Source organism: Sylvia atricapilla, chromosome 3 (genome assembly GCF_009819655.1).
Source record: "Sylvia atricapilla isolate bSylAtr1 chromosome 3, bSylAtr1.pri, whole genome shotgun sequence".
NCBI lineage: Eukaryota > Metazoa > Chordata > Aves > Passeriformes > Sylviidae > Sylvia > Sylvia atricapilla.
The window spans coordinates 48,463,894-48,485,308 of NC_089142.1; the positions used below are offsets into that span (position 1 = coordinate 48,463,894).

At 40.1% G+C, this 21,415-nt stretch overlaps 2 protein-coding genes and 1 long non-coding RNA gene across 4 annotated transcripts in view; all 3 read left to right on the forward strand.

The window, feature by feature from the left end:
- Nucleotides 1-21,415, forward strand: part of LOC136359053 (uncharacterized) — a 945,479-nt gene that overhangs the window by 334,488 nt on the left and 589,576 nt on the right. The gene's annotated exons all lie outside the window — the stretch shown is intronic.
- Nucleotides 4,521-6,895, forward strand: CALHM4 (calcium homeostasis modulator family member 4). Its single transcript, XM_066315284.1, has 2 exons — nt 4,521-5,343; nt 6,154-6,895. Exons 1-2 carry the CDS (start codon nt 4,786-4,788, stop codon nt 6,556-6,558), a joined length of 963 nt encoding a protein of 320 aa, XP_066171381.1. The 5' UTR covers nt 4,521-4,785; the 3' UTR covers nt 6,559-6,895.
- Nucleotides 10,354-21,211, forward strand: RWDD1 (RWD domain containing 1). Its single transcript, XM_066315285.1, has 7 exons — nt 10,354-10,484; nt 12,130-12,195; nt 13,409-13,539; nt 14,549-14,692; nt 15,684-15,816; nt 16,959-17,021; nt 18,803-21,211. The coding sequence occupies exons 1-7, from the start codon at nt 10,412-10,414 to the stop codon at nt 18,913-18,915; spliced, it is 723 nt and encodes a 240-aa protein (XP_066171382.1). The 5' UTR covers nt 10,354-10,411; the 3' UTR covers nt 18,916-21,211.

Consider the following 21,415-nt stretch of genomic DNA (forward strand, 5'->3'; position numbering starts at 1 on the left):
AATTGAGTCTGAGATGGATTTGTTTCTCTGATTGTCTCCAACTGGTGACAAGCACCAAATATGCTTCACATTGCAAAAGCAATCCCATATTCCACAAAAAAAGTGTATTGCATTACATTAAAAAAAAAAACCAAACCAAAACCTGTAAAAGATTATAATCAGCATAATTTAATTTCAGTGAACCCATCACAAAACACTTAAGACTACCCATAAATGAACACAATCTTATTTATCCGGTTCAGAATATATGTGGATTAATTACTTCAGCCTGCATTACTAATGCCGTGCTCATGAGGGAAGCCTGTGCACCAGACAGTGCAATGCAAGGAAAGGACACGTCAGCATCCTTTGGAAAATGCATACATGCCCACGTTTAATTCATTCACACATGTATTGCTATGTATTGAGCAGAATGTACTACATTTTGAAAGGTTTGCACATTATTGAGAAAATGAAGCTGAAATGGTGTGTTCAAATAAACTGGGGATTCAATGGCTCCAATGAGGGAAACAAGTCCTTGGTGGACTGTCTTGCAGTCCTGTGAAAAGAGTAGAGATAGGCACAATTCTGGCACCTGTTTTAATCCTGAACATATACTTCTTAGAAGTAATCCAAGGCAATTGGAGTAGTGAGAAAGTTACAATCACCCTCCACCTCCCTTTCTGTCCTGTTTTTCAGGACAGAAACTTAGCCTTCAACCCCAAGGTCAGTCTTCACGGTGCTTGACCATTAGACTACACCAGTTCTCTTCATTCCCATCAAACTAAAAAAAAAAAAGAAACCCAAACAAAAATCACAAAATATATCCTAAGGCTCAAAAGCACAAATAAAAGCATGCACCAGCACCCTGTCTCTTGCAATGGACTGGCTATTATGGGAAAGCTGATACCAGTAGAGGTAAGTATGTGATAAGTGCAACACAGAGGTAAATAATAAATTATATATTGTCTAATTAGAAAGCCTAAAAGAAGAAAAAGAAAAAGAAAAAAATTCTTTGAGTCAAAACAAGAATGCATTAACCACAAAAGGCAGGTGTCCAAATTAGTAAAACACAGGGTCAAGCTCTTGTTTGCTCTCAATTTTCCAGATGGATAGACCTTGTATTAAATTTTCTCTAACAGAAAATAGAATTCTTTCAAATCTCAAGAAGGTAGGTGTTGAGAGTTTGAAGCTATATGAAAAAAAGAACCTGAACACAGGTTTTTCATATCACACATGAGTACTTTTACTAAAAGTCCAGCGTGGCTGCTGCTCTGACCATGTTTCCAAATAAAGCAATGTTATTGCTGTCACTTCACTGTAGTGCTCTGCCTGGGAAGCATTCTCTGTTTGACCTGCTGAAACTTCCTTGGTTAGTTTATGTTTCTCAAGAGACTGTTTTGAGATTTTTGAGTGCCTCCTTTCTTCTCTCTGCAGGAACCTAAAATCTTATAAATTTGCTTATAAAGCACAACTGAATTCTGAAGCAAAATATGTAAGTTTCTAAAAAAAAAAATCATTAACAGATTTCTATTCTTCCCTTAACATAAAGCCTATTATTGTTTTTCATCGGTGCTTGTCTTGGTTACAGGGACCTTCTCCAAAAGCCAAAGAGTCAAGGTAGCCTGTATCCAGACTGTGACCTGGCAGATCACAGGACATCAGCAGTGGTCCCCACTACTCCCACAGGAAATCTGTCATGCAGGTACTTCCATACCATGCTTTCTAACATGCACAGGTGGGCTTGACCTCCATGCAAAACAGAACTCAAAATGCAGCTAGATGAGCCACAGAACATTGGTCTTTTGAATGCTAACTCAGTTATGAAAACGGGTGCAGGACCATAGAGACCAGGATGCAGTCTCCTGAACTTCAGATGGAAAATAGAAGATCACTTCCCTCTTGCTCTCTACCTTTTCCTGGCCAGGTAACAAAATCCTGGTCCTTTTTTAATGCAATAAATATCAAAATACTCTCTGTGCTGAAACTAGGTGCAACTGGTAGAACTACAGCAAGAAAGCTGGAGAACACAGCTTCTTTGCAGCATAGTCACATCTCAACACTAATAATAACTGAGCTTTTAGAAAGAGATGAGTGAGTGAGTTTTTACTAGATCAGGTGGAGAAAGGAGCTGAAACCAACCTCTCTATTCTGCCATGGTTGCTTTATTTCAATAAAAAGAAGAATAAAAACCGTTTGCTGTGTATGGGAAGGTGAAATCTGTATTCCAATAACCATGTTTTAAAAGAAAAGACAAATGATTCTCACTCCTTAAAAAAATACAAAAATCTCTCCTTCTCATAAGTGAGGTTACTGGCAATGAGTTCAAGCTGACAGAGCCCTGCAATATGAACAGCAAAACCATGACTAAGGTTTGTTCATGGATCCTATTTGCCTCAGATGTCAGTTATAAGCATCTTTTTGCCTCACAGGCCAGCCAGCTTTCACCTCAAGTAGTGGTATTTTGGATTGCATCCAGTCCTAACTCTTCCTGGGCATTGGATAAAGAGCCTAAATATCTACCTCAGGACTCTGGATTCCTCTGCAAAGGTAAGTACTTAAAGGTTTGATGTGCCACCCAAGCTCTTAATTGGATCCAACCCTGTAATTTGTTCCCTAATGGGATGACCCAGCAGGATCATTTACAGCAGAGCATGAAAGCAAATGCCAAAGAATGAAAATGCAGAAGTACAAAGTTGTTATATTGATTGTATAAATTGCCTCATTCAACAGCCTTAGGCTGGCTATTAATATTTCAGTGTTAGATACCACTTCAGTTTCACATCTAATGTGTTTTTTGAGTAAACAAGTGATGCTTGGAAGGCCCTTCCTCCCTTATAAACAAAATAAGACACAGGTTCCAAAAGAAATCTCAGAAGGAACCAATCAAATATTTTAAAATGAACTGAAGCATAACAGAAGACTCTCATAAAATAATTTTGTAATAGCCTGATAGATTGATTTTTTTTCATTTCAAATATAATGTCACTAGTACCAAAAAAAAGTTACTGAAAATCCTGTGATACTGGAAGAAAATGAAGGTTTAAAGGAGCAGTATTCAGATACCCCTGGGATTTCATTCTGCTGTTACTCTGTCCAAACAACTAAGAACTTAACCAGTTCCAGAAAAGCTGTGACAAAGTGCTGCTGGATGTTTCTGTATTGATTTTAATTTTGTGTAGCAGCGTCACATTGTCTGAGAGACAGTTACCAGTAAGGTCCTCCTTCTCAGATGGCAACTGGGGATGAGACAAGCAAGTGTCCACCCTACAGTGTACTGGAGGAACAGGGTCTTGCCTAGTGAACATGCCATCCCTGTGTAAGCTGAGAGAGTGTCTCTACCATCCAAGCAGACACCACAGGTCCTAAAACTGCTGTTCGAGATTAAATTTCTTATTTGCAAGAGGAGAGAAGAAGCTATGCAGACACTATTATATCACACAACCAAGTCCACACATGCTGGAGATAGACATCTGTAATGGGAAGGCAAATTTTTGCATAAACTTTCTGGCTAAGATTTTTTTTTCTTTTCTTGGTAAGAATGTTTATGTGATAGACTGTCAGACTTCTCAGTACTTAAACATTAGAAGTTGCATATTCAGATCAGCCTAGGTTATGCAATGCACAGAACTACTGGATAGTGTGATCATAGAAAAAGAGTGATGCAGAGAAATGAAATGCAGAGTGAAATGCTTTTCAGACCCCTGCTTAAGGTTTGATTTGTAAGAGATGCTCAGAGTCCAGGTTATATATTCCAATATCCAGAAGCCAGCTGTGGAAACACTTGATGGAAAAAAAATTATCTCTGTCCATGGAATAGGACTGACTATACTTGAAAATCTTAAAACTTGTAATCTCAAATGCACTATATAAATACCAGGTGGCTTGACGTGTTGTGAAGTGAATTGCAGATTATGAAAAAGCAAACAAACAAACCCCAAAAAACCAAACAACACCACCCCTCAACAAAAATAAAACAAAACAAAACAAAATACCACACAAAAAAAACCTAACAAAAAAAACCCACCAAAAAAACACACCAAACGAAAAACCCCAACCAACTTTGCAAAGGAAACATTCAGCACTGTCAGGAAAAGAGACATGCCAGCTTCTTGCCACCTACCGGCGAAATGCTAAAATTTTCATGATCAAGCATCCAACTATTTCTCAGACTCCAGTGTTTGGACAATGATTTGCCCCAGAATGGACACCAAATACAAACAGCACTGGGATTCCAAACGTTGTGCAACTTATGAAATATTTTATAAGTTTATTTTAAAGTGAAAGCATTAATTTTTTTAAAACCAGTCCATTTACTAAGGATTTGTTCAGATGATCTTTTATGAAGAATAGCTGGAAGGCTCCTTTTTTTTTTTCTCCTGGTTTCATGCCATGTTTCTGCTAATTACTGTTGATTGGCAAACAGCTTGGCAATTAGCCCTGACGGGTTAGCCATCAGTTTGATAGCACTGCATGTCTTCCAAAAGGTGGGGGGAATTTATTGTTAATTTCACACAATTAGCAAGGGGCTGGCAACAGCCTGAAAGCTCAATTTTCCAGAACAGCTGAGATAAATTACTGAATCAATTAAAACACATCAGTGGATGTCTGCAAGCATACTTAAAGCTAGCAAACAAGCCACTGAAAATGGAGGAGAAAGACTAGCAGGGTTTTTTTGGTGTTGTTTGGTGGTATTTTTGTTAAGCTGTTGACGTTTATTCTGCTCTGCTATTAATGCTAGTTAAATGTAACTAAAAGCTAGTGCTGACTTAAATCAAAAGAATTTGGTTAAGAATAGGATCTAAAATGACTTTCCTTCCAAAGTGGTTAACTTTTCTAAAAGGCAAAGAGGTCATTATTGCCAATGCAGTAATTGCGATATTGACAATTGGTGGGCAGCAACTTTTCTCTTTTTTCACATTCAGCTGTCCCTGTCATGTTGGACAGAACCTTATCTATGGGCTGGCTTTCCTAGGAGTGCCTGCACTGATCCTTCTGATTGTTGGCTATGCCCTGAACAACCAGACTTGGAGGCTTGTTATGGGCAAGAGGCCTCATTTCGAGAGGGTGACTTCATCAAACAGGTTGCTGAAATGCAAACTGGTCTGCTTTGTCCTGTGCAGCATCACTGGGAGGGCACTGGTTGCTCCAGTCACATGGCTTGCAGTCACCCTGATAAACGGCTCCTATTATATCTGTGCTGTGAGCGAGTATGTCCCTGTGTATTACTATGGAGCTGCTCCTAATGTTACTGCCAGTGAACGCAGAAGGATATTGGCGACATTTCCCTGTAGTCAGCTGGTTCCTTCTGAGCTGACCCGGGCAAGAGATGAAGTGATTCTCCTCCTCCGATACCAGTCACAAGTGAGTAACTCCTGTTGCTTCTGTTGCCTGTAAACCTGATGGTGAGAGGTTGAAGCTAATTCAGCAGGCAAAGCGTTAGGATAAAACAAGACCGGTGTCCTCTGTCTTGAGCGCTAAATCTTTGTGTTTTGAAGCCTGTTCTTTTCTTTTAAGTGGAACTGAATTTTAGGTATGTAAATTGCTGTATCTGCTTGTCTCATTTGTTACCTGCTACCTGAGGGTACATTCTTCATCATATAGTATCCTGAAAAAGTAGTATCAAGTAAGACAAATGGAAGCTTAAGAGCCAGGGAAGGTATGAAGTTTCTTTATTTAAGTGGAAGAAACATGACTAAGAGGCCCAGGCTGTGAGAGCTTCATGTGAGTCCATGTAAAATCTTTGTTTTATATTAGACTCAATTCTAAAAGTTTGCATAACTGCATAAATAATAAGGGAAGCATTAAGTTGGCACATCAGAGAAAACTGTTTTTAAACAGGCTATAAGCTAATATAGTCTAGGACCTGGATGGCCTATCTTATAACCATAACAGCTGAGAAAGCAATATTCTTAAAATTGCACAAAACAGATCCTTCTTGAACTTGAAAGGAACAAGTGATTTTACTTCATGTCTGCCTTCAGTAGGCATGGACTGGGTTTGGTGGGAGCAAATGCTTTCCAGGCTTATACCTTGTTAATGCTATTACTTAGGAAAAGTAGGAAAAGCAAGTAAAGATAATCCTATGGATTTTTCTGGTGCTTGAAAAGTTATCATTGTCAGTATTTTCAGCTCTAACAATTTTTTTCCTTTTTTTTTTTTTTTTTTGGTAAGGTGGCTGGCTGGCTTCTGATTGCTGTGGTAGTCGTCACTGTGTTCCTTTCTTACTGCTTGGCAGGCTGTTTCTCCCCACTCAGCTTTCTGCATTTCAGATACTGGAGCAGCTATGTCCACAACGAGCAGGAGCTCTTTGATGAGGCCACAGAGCAGCACTCCAGGCTCTATGCCATGCAGCATGTAAGGAAGTTCTTTGGCTTTGTCCCAGGAAGTGAGAATGTAAAGGAAATTCGTATCCCATCTCTCAGGGAGTGGCAGGCCATTTCTGGACTGGCCTTTCTAAAACGAGTGGATGAGGAGCACTATGATTACAGCCTCCTCCATGACTGGGCACTCAAGGAACGTGCAAGTGGAAAGTATCTGAGGATTGATGAAGACCCTGGGATCATAACACAGCTCTGAAGATCCAAGCCCCCCATAATACTTTGCAGAAAAGCAGGAACCTGTCTAGCTCTATATCAGACCAGAGCTGCCCTGGAACTTTCCAGTACAGTATTACATTGATGTATAAATTATGTGAGCAAGTGCATCTTGTCAATGTAGTCCTTTAGCACCTGCTTATAGATGCTTTTACAGATGGCATTTTGACTCCTGTTGGATGTTGTGATCTATGCCTAGATTAGGGTGGGCCATTTCAAGCTTCAGCTGTCTGCTTTCTAATAGTTATGCTGAAAGGATAAGTATGTACTGAGAAAGCTATTTACAAATCCTTTTTTTTTAATTTCCATTAAAAGAAAAGATCCATAAAAGGATCTTTAAGAGGTAGACCTTGATTGGATCCTATGAATTGGCCCATCCTGTATACAGCAAGGGCAGCTATCCAGCTTTTCCTCAGCGACACCTAGCAGAAATGACTTACTTCTCTTCCACAATTTTTTTTTGTATTATATATGTAATCTACACTGAGCTAGCTAATACTGTAGCCCCAGACTTAACTATCATGTAGGAAACATATAGGGAAATTTTATCATCAAAGGCTGAGTTTAGATACAGTATTGAGAGAACTGATAAGGAGATAAATTCCCACTGAGGCACATGGTGGAGGTGTGTAGCACATGGCAGCTGTATGAACACTTGACATATGGCAAACTGAGTTGAAATGTATTCTGGCTGGAAGCACTAGCAAGGTCAGCCTCCTGTTTGGAAATACTTCAAAATCTCCAAGGTATTTGTGTGCTGGCCTACTGTACAAATAGCAAGTCAGGACAGGAAAAATCTCAGTCTGTGCAGTAGGGTTTGCTTTGCCTCCGTAAACTAGTAATTTATACATATATTGGGCCTGTGAATATTACTGTCATTAAAATCTACTGAATTTTGTGAAAGAAGGATTAATGGTGTTTTTGTGTTAAGTCAGTTTGGTATGATGTGTATCACCTAGCTCCTCTCTAACCATCTGTGCAGAGGTTTCTAACTCTAAGGGGGAGGGAAATGTATGCCATATTTTTAATACTTCCTGTATTGCCTTGCCATGTACACACATACATGTGGGCTCCAAAGCTATATGCTATGCTATAGGATGCTATCTGCTACTAATAAATGACCCCAGGGGCTTGAAATGGAAAAATCTAATTATTTAGGAAAATGCAGGAGCCAGAACTGCTCTGTCACTCCCCTCCTCATCTGGATAGGAGAGAGAGAACACAAGGAAAGGCTCACAGGTATGAGGAAAGATTACTCAGCAATTATTGTCAAGGGCAAAACAGACTCCATTCAGAGAAATTAGTTTATTTTATTACCAATGAAATCAGAGTGGGATAATGAGACCTAAACTTAAATCTTAAAGTACCTTTCCCCACCATCTTTGTTCTTCCTGGGCTCCATTCCACTCACAAATTTTCTACCTCCTACTCTCCAGTGGTGCAGGGGGCGTGAGTGAATGGGAATTGCAGCCCACCACGTTGTCCCTGCTGCTCCTTCCTCCCTGAAGGGATGGCTTCTCACTCTTCCCCCTGCTCCAGAATGGGGTGCTTCCTCCCAGGAGACAGTCCTCCACGGATTTCTCCAGTATTGTTCCTTTAGAGAAGCTGCAGTTATTCAATAACTGCTCCAGTGTGGGTCCCTTCCATAGGGTGCAGCCCTTCAGGAACCACCTGTTCTAGGGCATGTCCCCTGCAGGATCACAAATCCTGCCAGCAAACCTGTTGCAGTGTGGGTTCTCCATAAGTCTTGCTAAGAGTGCTCCAGGACAGGCCCCCGGTGGGGTCATAGCCTCCTACAGGCACCCACCTGCTCTGGTGTGGGCTCCTCCATGGGCTGTAAGTGGATCTCTTTCCCCAGAGACTTCCCTGGGCTGCAGGGGAATCTCTGTTCCAGAGCCTGCAGCACTTTCTTCCCCTCCTTCCTCACTGAGCTTGGTGTCTGCAGAGCTTCTCCTCTCACACCTCTCTCTGGCTGCAATCTCCCTGGATGCTCAGGATCTATTTCTCCCTTGTTAAATCTGTCATCCCAGAGGTGATGCTGCCATTGCTGATGGTGCTCAGCCTTGCCTGGTGGGTCTATCTGGGAGCTGGCTGGCTTCAGCTCTGTGGGATACAGGAGAAGCTTTTGGCAGCTTCTCATAAGGGCACACCTGCAGTGCCCCTATTACCAAAATCTGGCCATGCAAACCTAATAAAAGGCAATGGAACTACATTGTCTAAGTGAACTCCTTACGAAACAAAGTACCTCTGGTAGTAAACACAACTTCTGATTTAATTTTTAAAATATTTATGGGTTTTTTAAAATTTATTTACAGAACACTGTAATCTGGAACACATGCAACTGATTTGTGTAGCTGAAGGTTTTGACAGAAAACCACTATGCTGATGTCTGAATCCAAATGACAAAAAACATCCTGTCTTTAGGTCATATGAATTCTTTCCACTGCTATTGTTTTACAGTACTACTATAAAATGATGTAATATTTGCAGTTAAGAGTAAGCTGTAAAATTCTTTTTATTTCTTGCTCCTGTAATTTTTGAATTAGGCTTCATGGTTTCTGATTTTGCCCAGATTACTATTTTCCCTGTGTTCTTCATAATAGTATGTAATTTAAAATACTGAAGTACTGGAAATACTATGTCACATGAAGTCAGCCTGTCAATATACTAACAGGCTATCACCCTGTTAGCATATATTAACCCATAGTACTACAGCCGTAGTTTTTTTACTGATTTGGTGTATTTCCCTTTACTCCTCAGCTCTTTGAAACATGTAGTGAAGACACAACTTTCAAATTAATTCATGATTACAGAGAAATCCATGAGTTGGTACAGTTGAATAGTCAAATTGTGCCTGCCAAAATGAGTCATTCATAAGTCAAGAATCCACCTAGAATTCCAGTTTGCTCACTTGAAAATTCTCTTTACGTCATGGTAAAAATTTTCTAGAAACCCATGGCTTATAAAATACATCTGTGGGAAAACTGCCAGCCAAGGGGCCGGGAAGGTGATGCACCTTAAAACTACTCTGTGTACCACGTACCCATCAGGGTCTGCTGTTGTTTAACCCTCGACAGTGTTAAATCCATCCTGGCAGGTAAGCCCAAAGCATGGCAGCTCCCAGTATCATTAGCCTCGGCGACTCCTGTTCTGCACATACATCACGGTGATGCCGCCGGTGTGACGGGACTCCTGAAATCACGGTGAACGTTTCCTGGGAAGTTTGTAGGTGCTGTTTAACTCCAAGCTGCAAATCACCAGCTGCATCAAAGAAACTTCCAGTTTCTTGCAGAAATGGCATTCAGCCGCCTTACGCAATACCTGGAGCATCAGGTTTGAATGAATCCCCTTCAGTTTGCTGATCCCTGTAACTTTTCAAGGGAAGAACGCCCACGAGCGAACCATACCGCCAGCGGTCTGTGTGACACAGGGGCTGCGGAGCCCAGCCTGCCGAGGCCGTGTGTCCCGGAGGGGCGGGGAAGCGGCGCGGGCGATGCCGGCAGGATCCCTGCTGCACGCCGGGCACGCTCCGTCCTGCCCGGAGCCCGGCGAGGCCGGAACCGACCGAGCGCTGGAACCGACCGAGCACCGGGCACCGCAAGGGCCAAGGCGGCGGGGGATCGCCCAGCCCGGACCCCGCCCGCAGCCTCCCCCGCCCTCGCTCCGTCCCTCCCTCCGTGGGCGCGGCCCGGCCCGGCCCAGGCGCGGCATTCCCGCCTACCGCCAGCGCGAGGCATGCTAGGAAGGGCCGGCGCGGGGCCGGGACAACGCAGGCGCGGGCGGCGGGCGGCGGTGTCGCGGTGCGGGCGGCCCATGGCCCTGGGCGGCGGGCCACGATGACCGACTACAGCGAGGAGCAGCGCAACGAGCTGGAGGCGCTGGAGTCCATCTACCCGGACTCGTTCACGGGTGCGGGGCCGCGCCGGCCGCCGGCGGGCGGGGGAGGAGCGGGAGGCCGCGCCGGGGCTGCCGCGGGTCCCGCTCGGCTTCCGAGCGGCGCGGCTCGGGTGGGTGCTCGGGGAGTCGCCTCGCTTTCCTGGCCGGGAACGGCAAAGCGCCTGATGGCCCTCGTGGCCCGCTCCCTGGGCGCTGCCCTGCCGCGGTGAGCGCCCTGGCACAGCGGCCAGCCCGGCGTGGGCAGCCCGGTCCCCTGTGCTGGAGGGATGCTCTTCGGAGGAGCTTTTCAAAAGATGCGGCCCTAGGTGGGAATCGCGGAATTGGTTTGTGCACCGACTGTTTTGTCTTTCCGGTAACAAGCTTGTCGCGATCGTGAGGCACGGGATGTTTTGGGGTGCTTAAAAGGTGCAGTTTCCTCCGTAAATGTGTCGCCACTACCTGCCTTACTCCATTGCAGGTGAAAAAAAGGCAAGCTTTAATTCCCTGGTGCGGCATGTTATATTGCTGAAACTTACGTGTTTGGATACGTTCGTCAGTTTTTCGGTATTTTCAATTTACCATCAAACAACCAAAAGTATCTACCATTGCCAGCTAATCCAACATGTTTTGGCATTCCGTATCCAAAGAATATTAACAGTGGAAAAATCGGGGCATTTTCTGTTTCCTTCCTGCACAGTATCTACTTGTCTAGAGTTTCCACAGCATCTTACTTAGTAGTAACTTCACCATATGAACATTTGCCTATTGCTTCAATCTGATCATCTTTTCAGGTCTTCACTTTTATGTTAAAGATTACTTTAAGGTGCACGAATTGATTTCTGGTATCTAGGGTTGCTGGATATCTGATATGGAAGTCGTATTCTTTCATACAGCCTCTACTCTGATGCTTACTCAGAGTTATTGTTCACTCATGTAATGCTTTTATGCCCAAGGGATGAGAATAAAGATCGTAGTAGTAGTACGTTAGCAATTAGGCAAAACTCAATTGATACGTCGCGAGCTTGTACACTAATTTGGGCATAGGTCATAACAGTGAGGCAGAGCAGTCCTTACGTGAGGATGTGGTCTGCAGCCCACAGTTGTGCAATGAGGTTTTTAGCTGGTGAAACACAGGTCACAGCTCTTGCTGTGCTGTCTTGTCTTGTCTTCTAGCTGCCCGATTCACACATTTTCATTCTAGTACATTGCTTGGTTAGTAGCATTTCCTGCGTTAAGCTGTTTTAAATATTGGTGCAAGCATACTGTAAAAATAGTCCAGGGTCAAGAGTGCACTGGATGCTCATCAGACGCATTTAGTGCAGTAAAGCAAATTAGCTTTGGTAGCTTTCTGCATGCAGTCAGTGCATTACCAGAAGTTGTTTGATTTGATTTGCACTTTCTGGAACAGTGACACTTCCAGAAGAGAAAGTTTTCCAAAAGTGGAAGCCTTTGGTATTGCTTGATAATGTATGGTCTCAATCAAAGAGCACTCCAGGCACCACATTAAATGGAAAATAGCTGTTAATTGAAAAGTATTACAGTAATAAGTTAAAAATGCCTTAACGCTGTATCAAGAGCTTACTTTCGTCATAAGTCCTTGAGAAGTTCAGTTTTAGTGATGTGAAGAAGTAACTGATTTAAGGACCCTCACTGACTCTTGCTTTTTTCCTTTGAACAGTATTGTCCGAAAAGCCAACAACTTTCACAATCACTGTGACATCTGAAGCTGGAGAAAATGATGAAAGTAAGTTGATCATGTCTTACTCATAACTTCTCCTATATATGTTTAATTCTGTCACCAACAGCTATGTATACCTCCACTTAGATCCTTGTAGGGGCTTGATACAGCAAACATTCCTTAGCAAATATAGTTCAAGGATTTGGGTGGTCCTTGTTTAGTTTGCAGAAATGTTATGCTCTCACTGTAGGACTGCTGTCTGCTGAATCTCAAAGGCTTTGTAGTGTAGCTTCAAAAAATATAGGTCATCATCATCCTTGCAATGGCTTACAAACATGTGAGGGGATTTTTTTTTTCTGGCAACTGTGTGTGTGCCAGCTATGTAGGAGAGTTGAGTCTGTGTGCTGTGAATGTGCGGCCCTAATGGAACAGTTCCAGAGCAGAGAGCTATAGGTCCCAAGTCCCTGTGTATTTGTTAAATACCAAAAATTGCTTGGGCATGTTGTAAGCAAGCCTTACTCCAAGCAGGTTTGAAAGCTGCCTTTCTGAATACTATAACAGAAGGAGTAAACTGATGCTGTCTTACTTAGTTTTAGAGGAGTAAGTTCTGCGTAGAGCAGGTGTCTCTGTTGAACAGACTGCTGTCATGCTGAGAGCTATGAGTCTGGAACTGAAGGAAAGCTCCCTGGTGTTCTGAGAGGATGTGTAAAAGGAACTTAATTCTCTTTTGCCTTGTTTCCGTGTTACCCTGACTCTGGGCAGCTTCAGATGGAATGCATTTTTCTTAGGCAGTTGTCTGCTTAATAACTTCTACTGGACAAAGTGTGTTTGTTCACAGTGTGGAGGGGGCCCTGGAACCAAACACAGAGGTTGATGCTTCAACCAGGAACACAAAGGTGTTAATATGCTGAGATTTTCTCTAGTTCTGTTTTCTATTACGACTTGTGCTGTTTTCTAGCTTTAAATAGAATATGAGAGAGATTACTGTTCTAGTACCTGTCATATCACAGAAGGTTTTTCAGTCTTCCTAAAGACCTTTCAAACATTAGTAGGTTTTAATACTTTGTGCAAGTGTAAACTTTATCATCGTAATTTCTTTGAAGTCTTAGGTTATGTTTAAATCTGTTCATATTGTTTTAACATCTGTGTAAGAAGACTGTTCCTTATAAGCAAGAATATTTTATGTTCTGTAATCTTTAGGCTGTTGATGCAGTAGGAAATCATACCATTACAGTTATACAGAGTTATCACCATAAGAATGTGTTTCTTTATCTTGTAGCTGTCCAAACAACCCTTAAATTTACCTATAGAGAAAAATACCCCGATGAAACTCCACTATATGAAATTGTCTCACAGGAGAATCTTGACGATAATGATGTCATGGACATAATAAAACTGCTAGAGCAGCAGGTAAGGAAAATGGAATATCCTGGTACAGCTTGATACCCCTTCACACTTTGGCTGGAATTTCTCTCTCAAATCAGTTGGTTTTGGAGGTATCTACCACTGATCTGAAACGTGTTCCATACTATAGGGACTTACTTTGAGGTTTGAGTTTGGTGAATGACACCATTGAGGTAAGACATAGGGCTAATTCAGTGTGTGCAATAATGTAGAATAATGAAATTGAAGTGCACTAGAGCTTCCCCTCTTTTCCACATCTAGCTTGAGGTGAATTTGTTTAACTCTGTGTGTGTACATACATATTTATATAGTATTTGTGAAAATAAGGCACCTCAGTTTCATTTGGAAATACTAAAAATGCCACATTGATTCTAGACTCTTTTTGATAATATTACTGTTTGGGGGTGGGGTGGATCTCATCAGCCTTTGGGATCAGTGAGAGTGCATTGTGAAGGAAAGAAGGATGTACTTCTGCAGTTTCAGGAATTTCTGACAGGTCCTCAGTGCCTTAAAATTGCTATAATATGTTTAGTGGGCATTTTTTTAATTTTCAGTTTACTTCATATTACCTTTCTTCCATCAGCTGATGTTTTTTGGTTTTCCTGGAAAACTGTCTCACTTCAAAGGAGCATATAATAGAATTAAGGAATAAACTGTTCCAGGAGAAGAAAGGTTCTGAGTGACTTGTCTCTTATGATTTATGATACTCAAATTTCAGAGTTGTGTTTCTGCTGTAGGTTTTGTTTTATTCATGAGAAAGCCTTTCAGAAGATGTCTATACTATGTTAATAATCTGAACACAGACATTCATCTTTGTGTTTTGCTGCACACCCATTTGGGGATAACTAACTGGATAACGGACTGGTTAAATTTGAATTTTACAGCAAGCTTTTGAGACTGGTGCAGAATGTGTCGGCTGTGCCCTCTGCATTTGCACAACATCCTGCTTTCTATAAACATATTTATGCATTCAGGTTCTTCTGTTTGAAGTTGCCTTCTTTTGTGTTTTTTGTAGGCAGAAGAAAATTTAGGAATGGTAATGATCTTCACTCTAGTCTCAGCAGTACAGGAGAAATTAAATGAAATAGTGGATCAAATAAAAACACGAAGAGAAGAAGAGAAGAAACAGAAAGAAAGAGAAGCAGAAGAAGAAGAGAAGGTATGTAAAATAATGTTTTCAATGAAAAAGACTTTCTGCTTCTTTAAAATGCATTGGTTTGCTGCAGGAGCAGTTCTCAGTTGCAGTGGGAAAGGAACAGCTATCCTAAAGATGATTTAATTGAAACTTAAGAAGATTGTTTATGAACTTAAGTGATCTTTTTTCTCCTTTTATCTTAAGCAGTCTTTTTTTGGAGTCTAACAGCATGTTCACAGTCCCTTCTAGCATTACTTTCCAAGGCAGGGATTTTTCCCAAATGAAATCAGATTTGTTTGAGACAGTTTTTTTGCTGGAAGAAGGGGGAGCAAGAGGGAATAGGGAGGAAAAAGGCTAAAATATGTCATGCTGCTCATGGGCTCCATGGTTTGAGGAAGGCTGTATTCCTTGGTAGACTGAGTGGATAGGGTGGAAGCAGTGGGACCAATCTTCAAGACTGGTTTGCCCTCCTGTAGAATAGTTTTACCATTTGTGGATTGTGTTGTGAGTCCAACTAATGAGTCTTCACTCACTTCCTGAGAGATAGCTGGAGAGTGATGGGACTTGGACAGTTCTCTATTTCTAATTTGAAAAATGGCAAAGAAATACCTTGGGAAAAAATAGTCTTTTTTTTTTTCTGTTTCAGCAATATAAAATTATTAATGTATTTTAATGGGAAATATTGTAGATTGCACTTAGGAGTTGATAAGAAGTGCTGCTGCAAATAACCTATATTAGTGGAGAGTTATGAACTAGTGCACTCAAGGTCCAAAGGGAGTATGCAGTGTTCTTCCATGGGAGTTTCCACCTCAGTGTATTTCTCTGATGGGAGAGTCCCATGATAAAAAGCACAAGAATGTGTTCTTTATATATTCTCAGGATTAGGATTAATTTTTTAGAACATGCCACAGCAAGCAGTGCATCTGGAGTGTTGTAATTTAAATAATTTAGAGAGGCTTATTTTCACCTGTAGCTTTGCAAGTTGTGTTTGCAGCCTTGTTTTCTATTCTTCCAGCAACGTTTTCATGGCACTCCTGTTACCATTGAGAATTTCCTTAATTGGAAAGCCAAGTTTGATGCAGAGCTTCTAGAAATAAAAAGGAAAAAGATGAAAGAAGAAGAACAAGCAGGCAAAAATAAGCTAAGCGGTATGTTCTAATACTGGTCATAAAATTTCTGCACTGGTACCAGCCTATAATGACAAGTCTAAAAGTAATTTTTACACAGATAATAGGTTTTGGCATCCTGCTCTATAGTCTGTATGGCTTTGCTTTGAACTAAGTTCTCATGTGATGCTATGTCTACTTTTGACCTGATTACCTGAAAAATATAACCAATGTGGTCATGCTTTATCACAGTTCTGTTTTCCCCTCTCTTCTGGCTAGTTTTGATGAGATTTGACAGAGATGGAAATTTTAGTGGTATTAAGTTTCATAACAAGCTGTACAGGACAGGGGACAGCTTGATTCCTCTCTGAAGGGTGTGTATTTGGGAATCTGCAAAGACGAGGTAACAGGAATCAGGCTTTTGTTTTTCCATTCTTTAAAGTATTGATAGTAAGTGGTGTCTGTTTTCCTCTATACAAATGTAGTTTATAGAATCTTCCCTTTACAAAACCAAAATCAGGCTTATACTTGGATGTCATTAGTGTAATTCCAATGTTACCATGGACACCAACCAGTCTTGTTTGTGGAAGCTTGCATGAGCAATGTAGATGGAAAACAGGTGATTTATATGGAAAGAGTCCTGAGCTTTTCTTCTTGTCCCTCCCTCCAGTCAGAAAGGCTTCACTCCTCTGTGGTATTGCCTTCACAGCTGTGTATGTGTGTAGGAGCTGGTGATTTGTGTAGATCCAAGTTGCTTTTTGGATGGGAGAACATATGAAAAAAGGTGGAGTCAGCTGATTTCCTTCCCAGTTCCCACAGAGGATTTCTTGTGGAATGCAAGGTGAAGACTAAAGCAGTAAGGACTGAACAGAGGCTGTGAGGTCTAAATTTTTCTGCCCCTCATTGTTAAGGTCTTAATAACATTCCAATGACCCATTTCACATGTAAGAGGAGGAAGCTTGTTGGTCTGGATGAATTAAAAAATCTGAATCCTGGATGAATTAAAAAAAAACTAAACAAAATGGGTCACTTACAGAAATGAGCAGTTAAAAACACAAAAGACTGCTAGAACTGGTTGATTTGAAAAGACTAAAATATGTATGCTGACTGTTGTTGCCTTGGGTTGATAGTTGCTTCAGAACTGTATTTGCTTATATATTGTGGGCTTTTTTTTTTATTTCTAGGTAAACAGCTGTTTGAAATGGATCACAACCTTGACACCTCTGACATCCAGTTCTTGGAGGAAGGTAAATTTCTATTTGATTCCACTACTGAAAGGCAGTGGCTTAAAATAGGTCAAAATTCTTAAGCAAAACCTGTGTTATATTTCTAACTTAACATCTTACATCAGAATCACTTTTACATTGGAAGAATTTTCTGAGAAGTACTGCTTTGCAGAGTGAACAGAAGTAATTTTAACTTTTCTCAAAACCAAAACCTTTCCAAGATGATAAAATGTATTTATTTGCAGCCTTGTGCTCGAGTTGATCTTATTTACATTGCTTCTATTTAAATGATTGGACTGGGATCAAAATAAAAACAACAACAACAAAAAAAAATAGAAAAGCAACAAGAAAATAAAAAACCCCAACTCAACCCAAATTTTTTTTTCTATTAGCCAGCCTTCTAGCCCCTGATTTCAAGCACAAGTCTTGAACTTCTGTTACCTTTTCTCTGAACCTCAACACAAACAGTAAACATCTTGCAGGTTGAAATAAATGTTATTTGGTTCTGTGCAACCCAGTTCTTTTTCATGGTTTCTGCAGATGTGGCTGTTACCTTACCTAAAATATTGACCTAATGCCAGTTGAAAATTCTGTAAGCCAGTGCCAGAAAAGTATCAAACTTGGAAAACCAGTTGGAGATAAAGCATATAAAAGCATATATACTCACAATAACATACCTATTTAATTTGCTGTAGCACTTTTTAGTATTCTAGTTTAAAATACCTGAGTTTTGAGGTAAGACAGTTCTTTAATATAGCTGCATTATCTACTGGTATCACAAAACAGAAGCAGAAGGGAGTCAAGATTCTTCTCTGCAAGTAACAATTAAAAAGTTTATAAATGTCAGTGAGTATAAATATGAAATGGTAGTCATGTGGAAGTTCAGTTTCTTTTACAGGGAATAATTTAATCTTGTCTACCTACAAAGCACCTAAAAGGAAGATGGTTTGTTGATGGCACATTTGGCTGCCTTAGGGGAGGAACAGACCTCTACCTGGGCTCTATGCCCAGATGATCTGGGATTAATGCATTAATTTGTAATCCTGTTGCTGCTGGTTATTAAAAACTCCCATTCTAACTGCTGCTTGCATTCTGTCATAGATCCAACAGATTACTAAGTCTGTTTTAATATTACAGTAGCATGTACTACTGATTTTCAGAGGATAATTGTATTATCTTTTATAGGTGCTTTCAAGTTCAGTGAAGTAATAGAAACTTTTATTTGGTGACCAGCAGATGTCACTGTTGATACATAGAAACAAAATAGTAATCCTCGAGTTTTATCCTTAGGTCAGCATCATCTCTTTCAGAAGAAAATGTGAAAGTAGCCAAAGCTGCATCTTGCTTGTAAAATTTAGATTTGAAAACAAATATGTGTATGTCAGCATATGGTGTGTAAGGAATTTTTTATGAACCCTGTTAATTTATCTCACTAGGATAGTAGTAATTATTCCAGCTGTAAGATCCTGAGCTCCTGCTTTGGCTGTCCTGGGGAGAATCTGTGCTTCTGGCAAATGTAAATGTTAATTTCATGTTCCCAATGAATTCTTGAGGTTTTGTGTGACATTTTTTGCCTGGGTTTTGATACAAAGAAAAATGTAATGATAAATTACCCTTCAGCTGTAATGATAAAATGATAAAATGTAGCCTTTACTTTTTTGTATCCATTTGGTGTATAAAAAGCCAAGGAAGTTAGCAGCTACCTACATTGAAGAACTAATGCAAAAAAAATCTTGTATGTTTTGTTGTTGTTAATGTTTTTCTTGTTGCATGAAAATAAAGTATCTTTCTATTCCTTACAGCTGGAAACAATGTGGAGGTTGATGAATCTTTATTCCAAGAAATGGATGATTTAGAACTGGAGGATGAAGAGGATGATCCTGACTACAACCCTGTTAATTTAGATAGTGATTAGGCTTATTTGAACTGATTCTGTCATCAGTATGGACATATTTAAGGAGAGAAGGGCAGGCAGGAAACCACAGCATCTGTGGTTTTAGTAATGCGTATTGGTTTTTTTTCCTTTTTTTTTCCAAAGAAAAAAACAACATACTTTAAATCCAGGAGAATGGTCTTCTGATGACTTTCACTATAAATAAATTGACTTTAATATTTCAAATGAAAAATCTGAGAAATATTGATCTGTCTGAAAACACTTTTCTATTTTCTATAATTTGTTTTCCCTTCCTACTTCTGTAATTGTCCATTGAAGAGATGTGGCAACATGCAAGATGGAAAGATGTTACAGCAAGAATTAAGCACATCTGCATCTGAATGCTGAGAAGCTGTTCTGCTGTCTTCCACCTGGGATAAACGTGGGCAGCTTTGGTGAATAAAGGGATCACATACTATGCAGTTATTTATTTTTTTGTTTCTTCCTCCTGTGGAGTTTTTTAATAATTCAAGTCAGTTCTGGTGCCCCAATTTATCAGCTGTAGATAGACAGCACTAGTCACCTTTGTTGTATAGCCTTATTAAAGTCTAGTGGAAACCATTTCCATACAATTAGAGTGAGGGGGTTTTTGCCATAGTCATGAATATTTTCAAAATGGCGAGATCAGGTCAGTGGGGGGAAAAAATAAGAATGTGAAGTCCTCTTGAAGTTTGGTTGATTTGTTCAGAGAGGGTTTGGGGTTTTTTTAATGTGTGCCTCAATGAACTAATATGAAAAATCAAACCCCACCTTAGAAGATTAGTTTGCCTTTGGCAGCAGACTGTATGGAAACACTATGAGTGGAGTGCTCATTACAGCAGCAGGGTTTATAGAGTCCTCTCTAGGTTTGAATGTAACTGGTGTAGTTTTAGAAGCATTGTGTTGGCAGCCTGTGAAGGTTAGCACAGAATGCAGTAAAGCTACACATCAACTTGGGGATGTTGCCCATCCTTCAGAGTTTTTGGAGCTAACAGCTGTCAGACCCCTCCCTTACCACCTCCAAAAAGCCCAAACACTGCAAGAACTCCAGTGTTTAAACATGCTGTGTTTGAAAGTGCAGCGCTGGAAGGATGATGGTGTCAAAAGACAGCTTTCCAAATAGAGAGACAGGCGCCTCCATGATTGAACACTGTGTGCTGAATTTTAAACACTGTTAGTAGACTGCCTTAACTGTGCCAGCTTCAATCTTTGAAGAGGGTTGCACTAAAGTATCAAATTGCTTAGAGGAATAATGGATTTATGGATTTTAGTATTTGAAAATTCCATATTCAAGATGAGAAGTTTAATTATGGAAATAACGGTTATAAGATTCTCTATTCGTATCACTTGAGAACATCTGTTTAGGATGACCTCCTTTAGCCTGTTTTTTTTCCCTTTTTTTTCATTCAAGGTGAATGAATTTCTAGTAGATAGAAATAAGTGTTCAAGTACCCTGTAAATACTTTTATAAATTAACCATGTGCCTTTGTTCCTACTGTTGTCTCTTTGTTCTTTTTAATTTTGGCTACTAAGAACTCTAGATCATTATCTAGATATCAATGATAATGTTTTATGTTTCAAAGCAATAAGCAGGATCTGTGCTCCAACAGAGTTACCAGATACATTAAAAAAATCGTGAGCTAATTAGATCTTGTCTTTTCCAAAGATATAGTTGGATTGAAAGCTTCGTAGTTACTACATCCAGCTTCCTGTGTAATTGCTAGGATGCTTTAAAATGATCTTGAGCACTGAACTTTATTTCTGGTATGTCTCAACTCAGCTGCATAAAACTCCATTTAATTCCTAAGGCTGCTTTCCATTTCCAGCTGTGTATGTTTAAAACTGGTGTTTTTGCATAAAAGGAGTGAATTGGAGCTCTCTACATTTGGTTCAAATCCAAGAATCCTGTGTAGTATGTGCAAATGTGGTAATCTGAAAATTTTCCAAGTGGATCACTGATAAGTCTTCTACATACGAAAGGAAGTTTCTCATGAATTGTATTTCTAGAATAATGAAATTTTCTAGTCTGTTTTCACACTAACATATTTATTGGTTTTCATGCAGAGAATGTATAGCTTAAAAATGTTAAAATATGTAAAACAAAATGTGAAAATGTGTTTTTGCTGTTATAATTCAAAGCAGAGAAAATAATAAGGGTTGAAGTGACAAAAAAATTGCATAAAGTCTGTTCCTCCAGGTCTTTGGAAGAAGTTTTAGTGACTCAGTCTGAACAGCAGATTTGTTTAGCTTTGTTAGCAATTAACATCTGTGAAATAAAAGGGAATTTGACTGAGAGTAAGCTTGGCTGTGTGTGTATGTTGGTTTGCTGAAATGAACAGAGATAAGGTTTTTTTTTTTCTGGAAAAAGTTTAGCTGAGATATTTAAATTTGCTTATGTACTTTGGATTAGATTGAAAACTAATTCTTACTAATTGAATAAAATCCCATTTATAAACTTCGACAGAGTTACAGTAATTTAAAATCCTGGTGCTGACAACCTTTC

What these genes read in the sequence shown, in the direction of transcription:
- RWDD1 (XM_066315285.1), top strand. Translation starts at nt 10,412, where the DNA reads ATGACCGACTACAGCGAGGAGCAGCGCAACGAGCTGGAGGCGCTGGAG. An exon ending in CTACCCGGACTCGTTCACGG is followed by an intron (nt 10,485 to 12,129) that starts GTGCGGGGCCGC and finishes TCCTTTGAACAG; the next exon opens with TATTGTCCGAAAAGCCAACA. An exon ending in CATCCAGTTCTTGGAGGAAG is followed by an intron (nt 17,022 to 18,802) that starts GTAAATTTCTAT and finishes TATTCCTTACAG; the next exon opens with CTGGAAACAATGTGGAGGTT.
- CALHM4 (XM_066315284.1), top strand. Translation starts at nt 4,786, where the DNA reads ATGACTTTCCTTCCAAAGTGGTTAACTTTTCTAAAAGGCAAAGAGGTC. An exon ending in TCCTCCGATACCAGTCACAA is followed by an intron (nt 5,344 to 6,153) that starts GTGAGTAACTCC and finishes TTTTTTGGTAAG; the next exon opens with GTGGCTGGCTGGCTTCTGAT.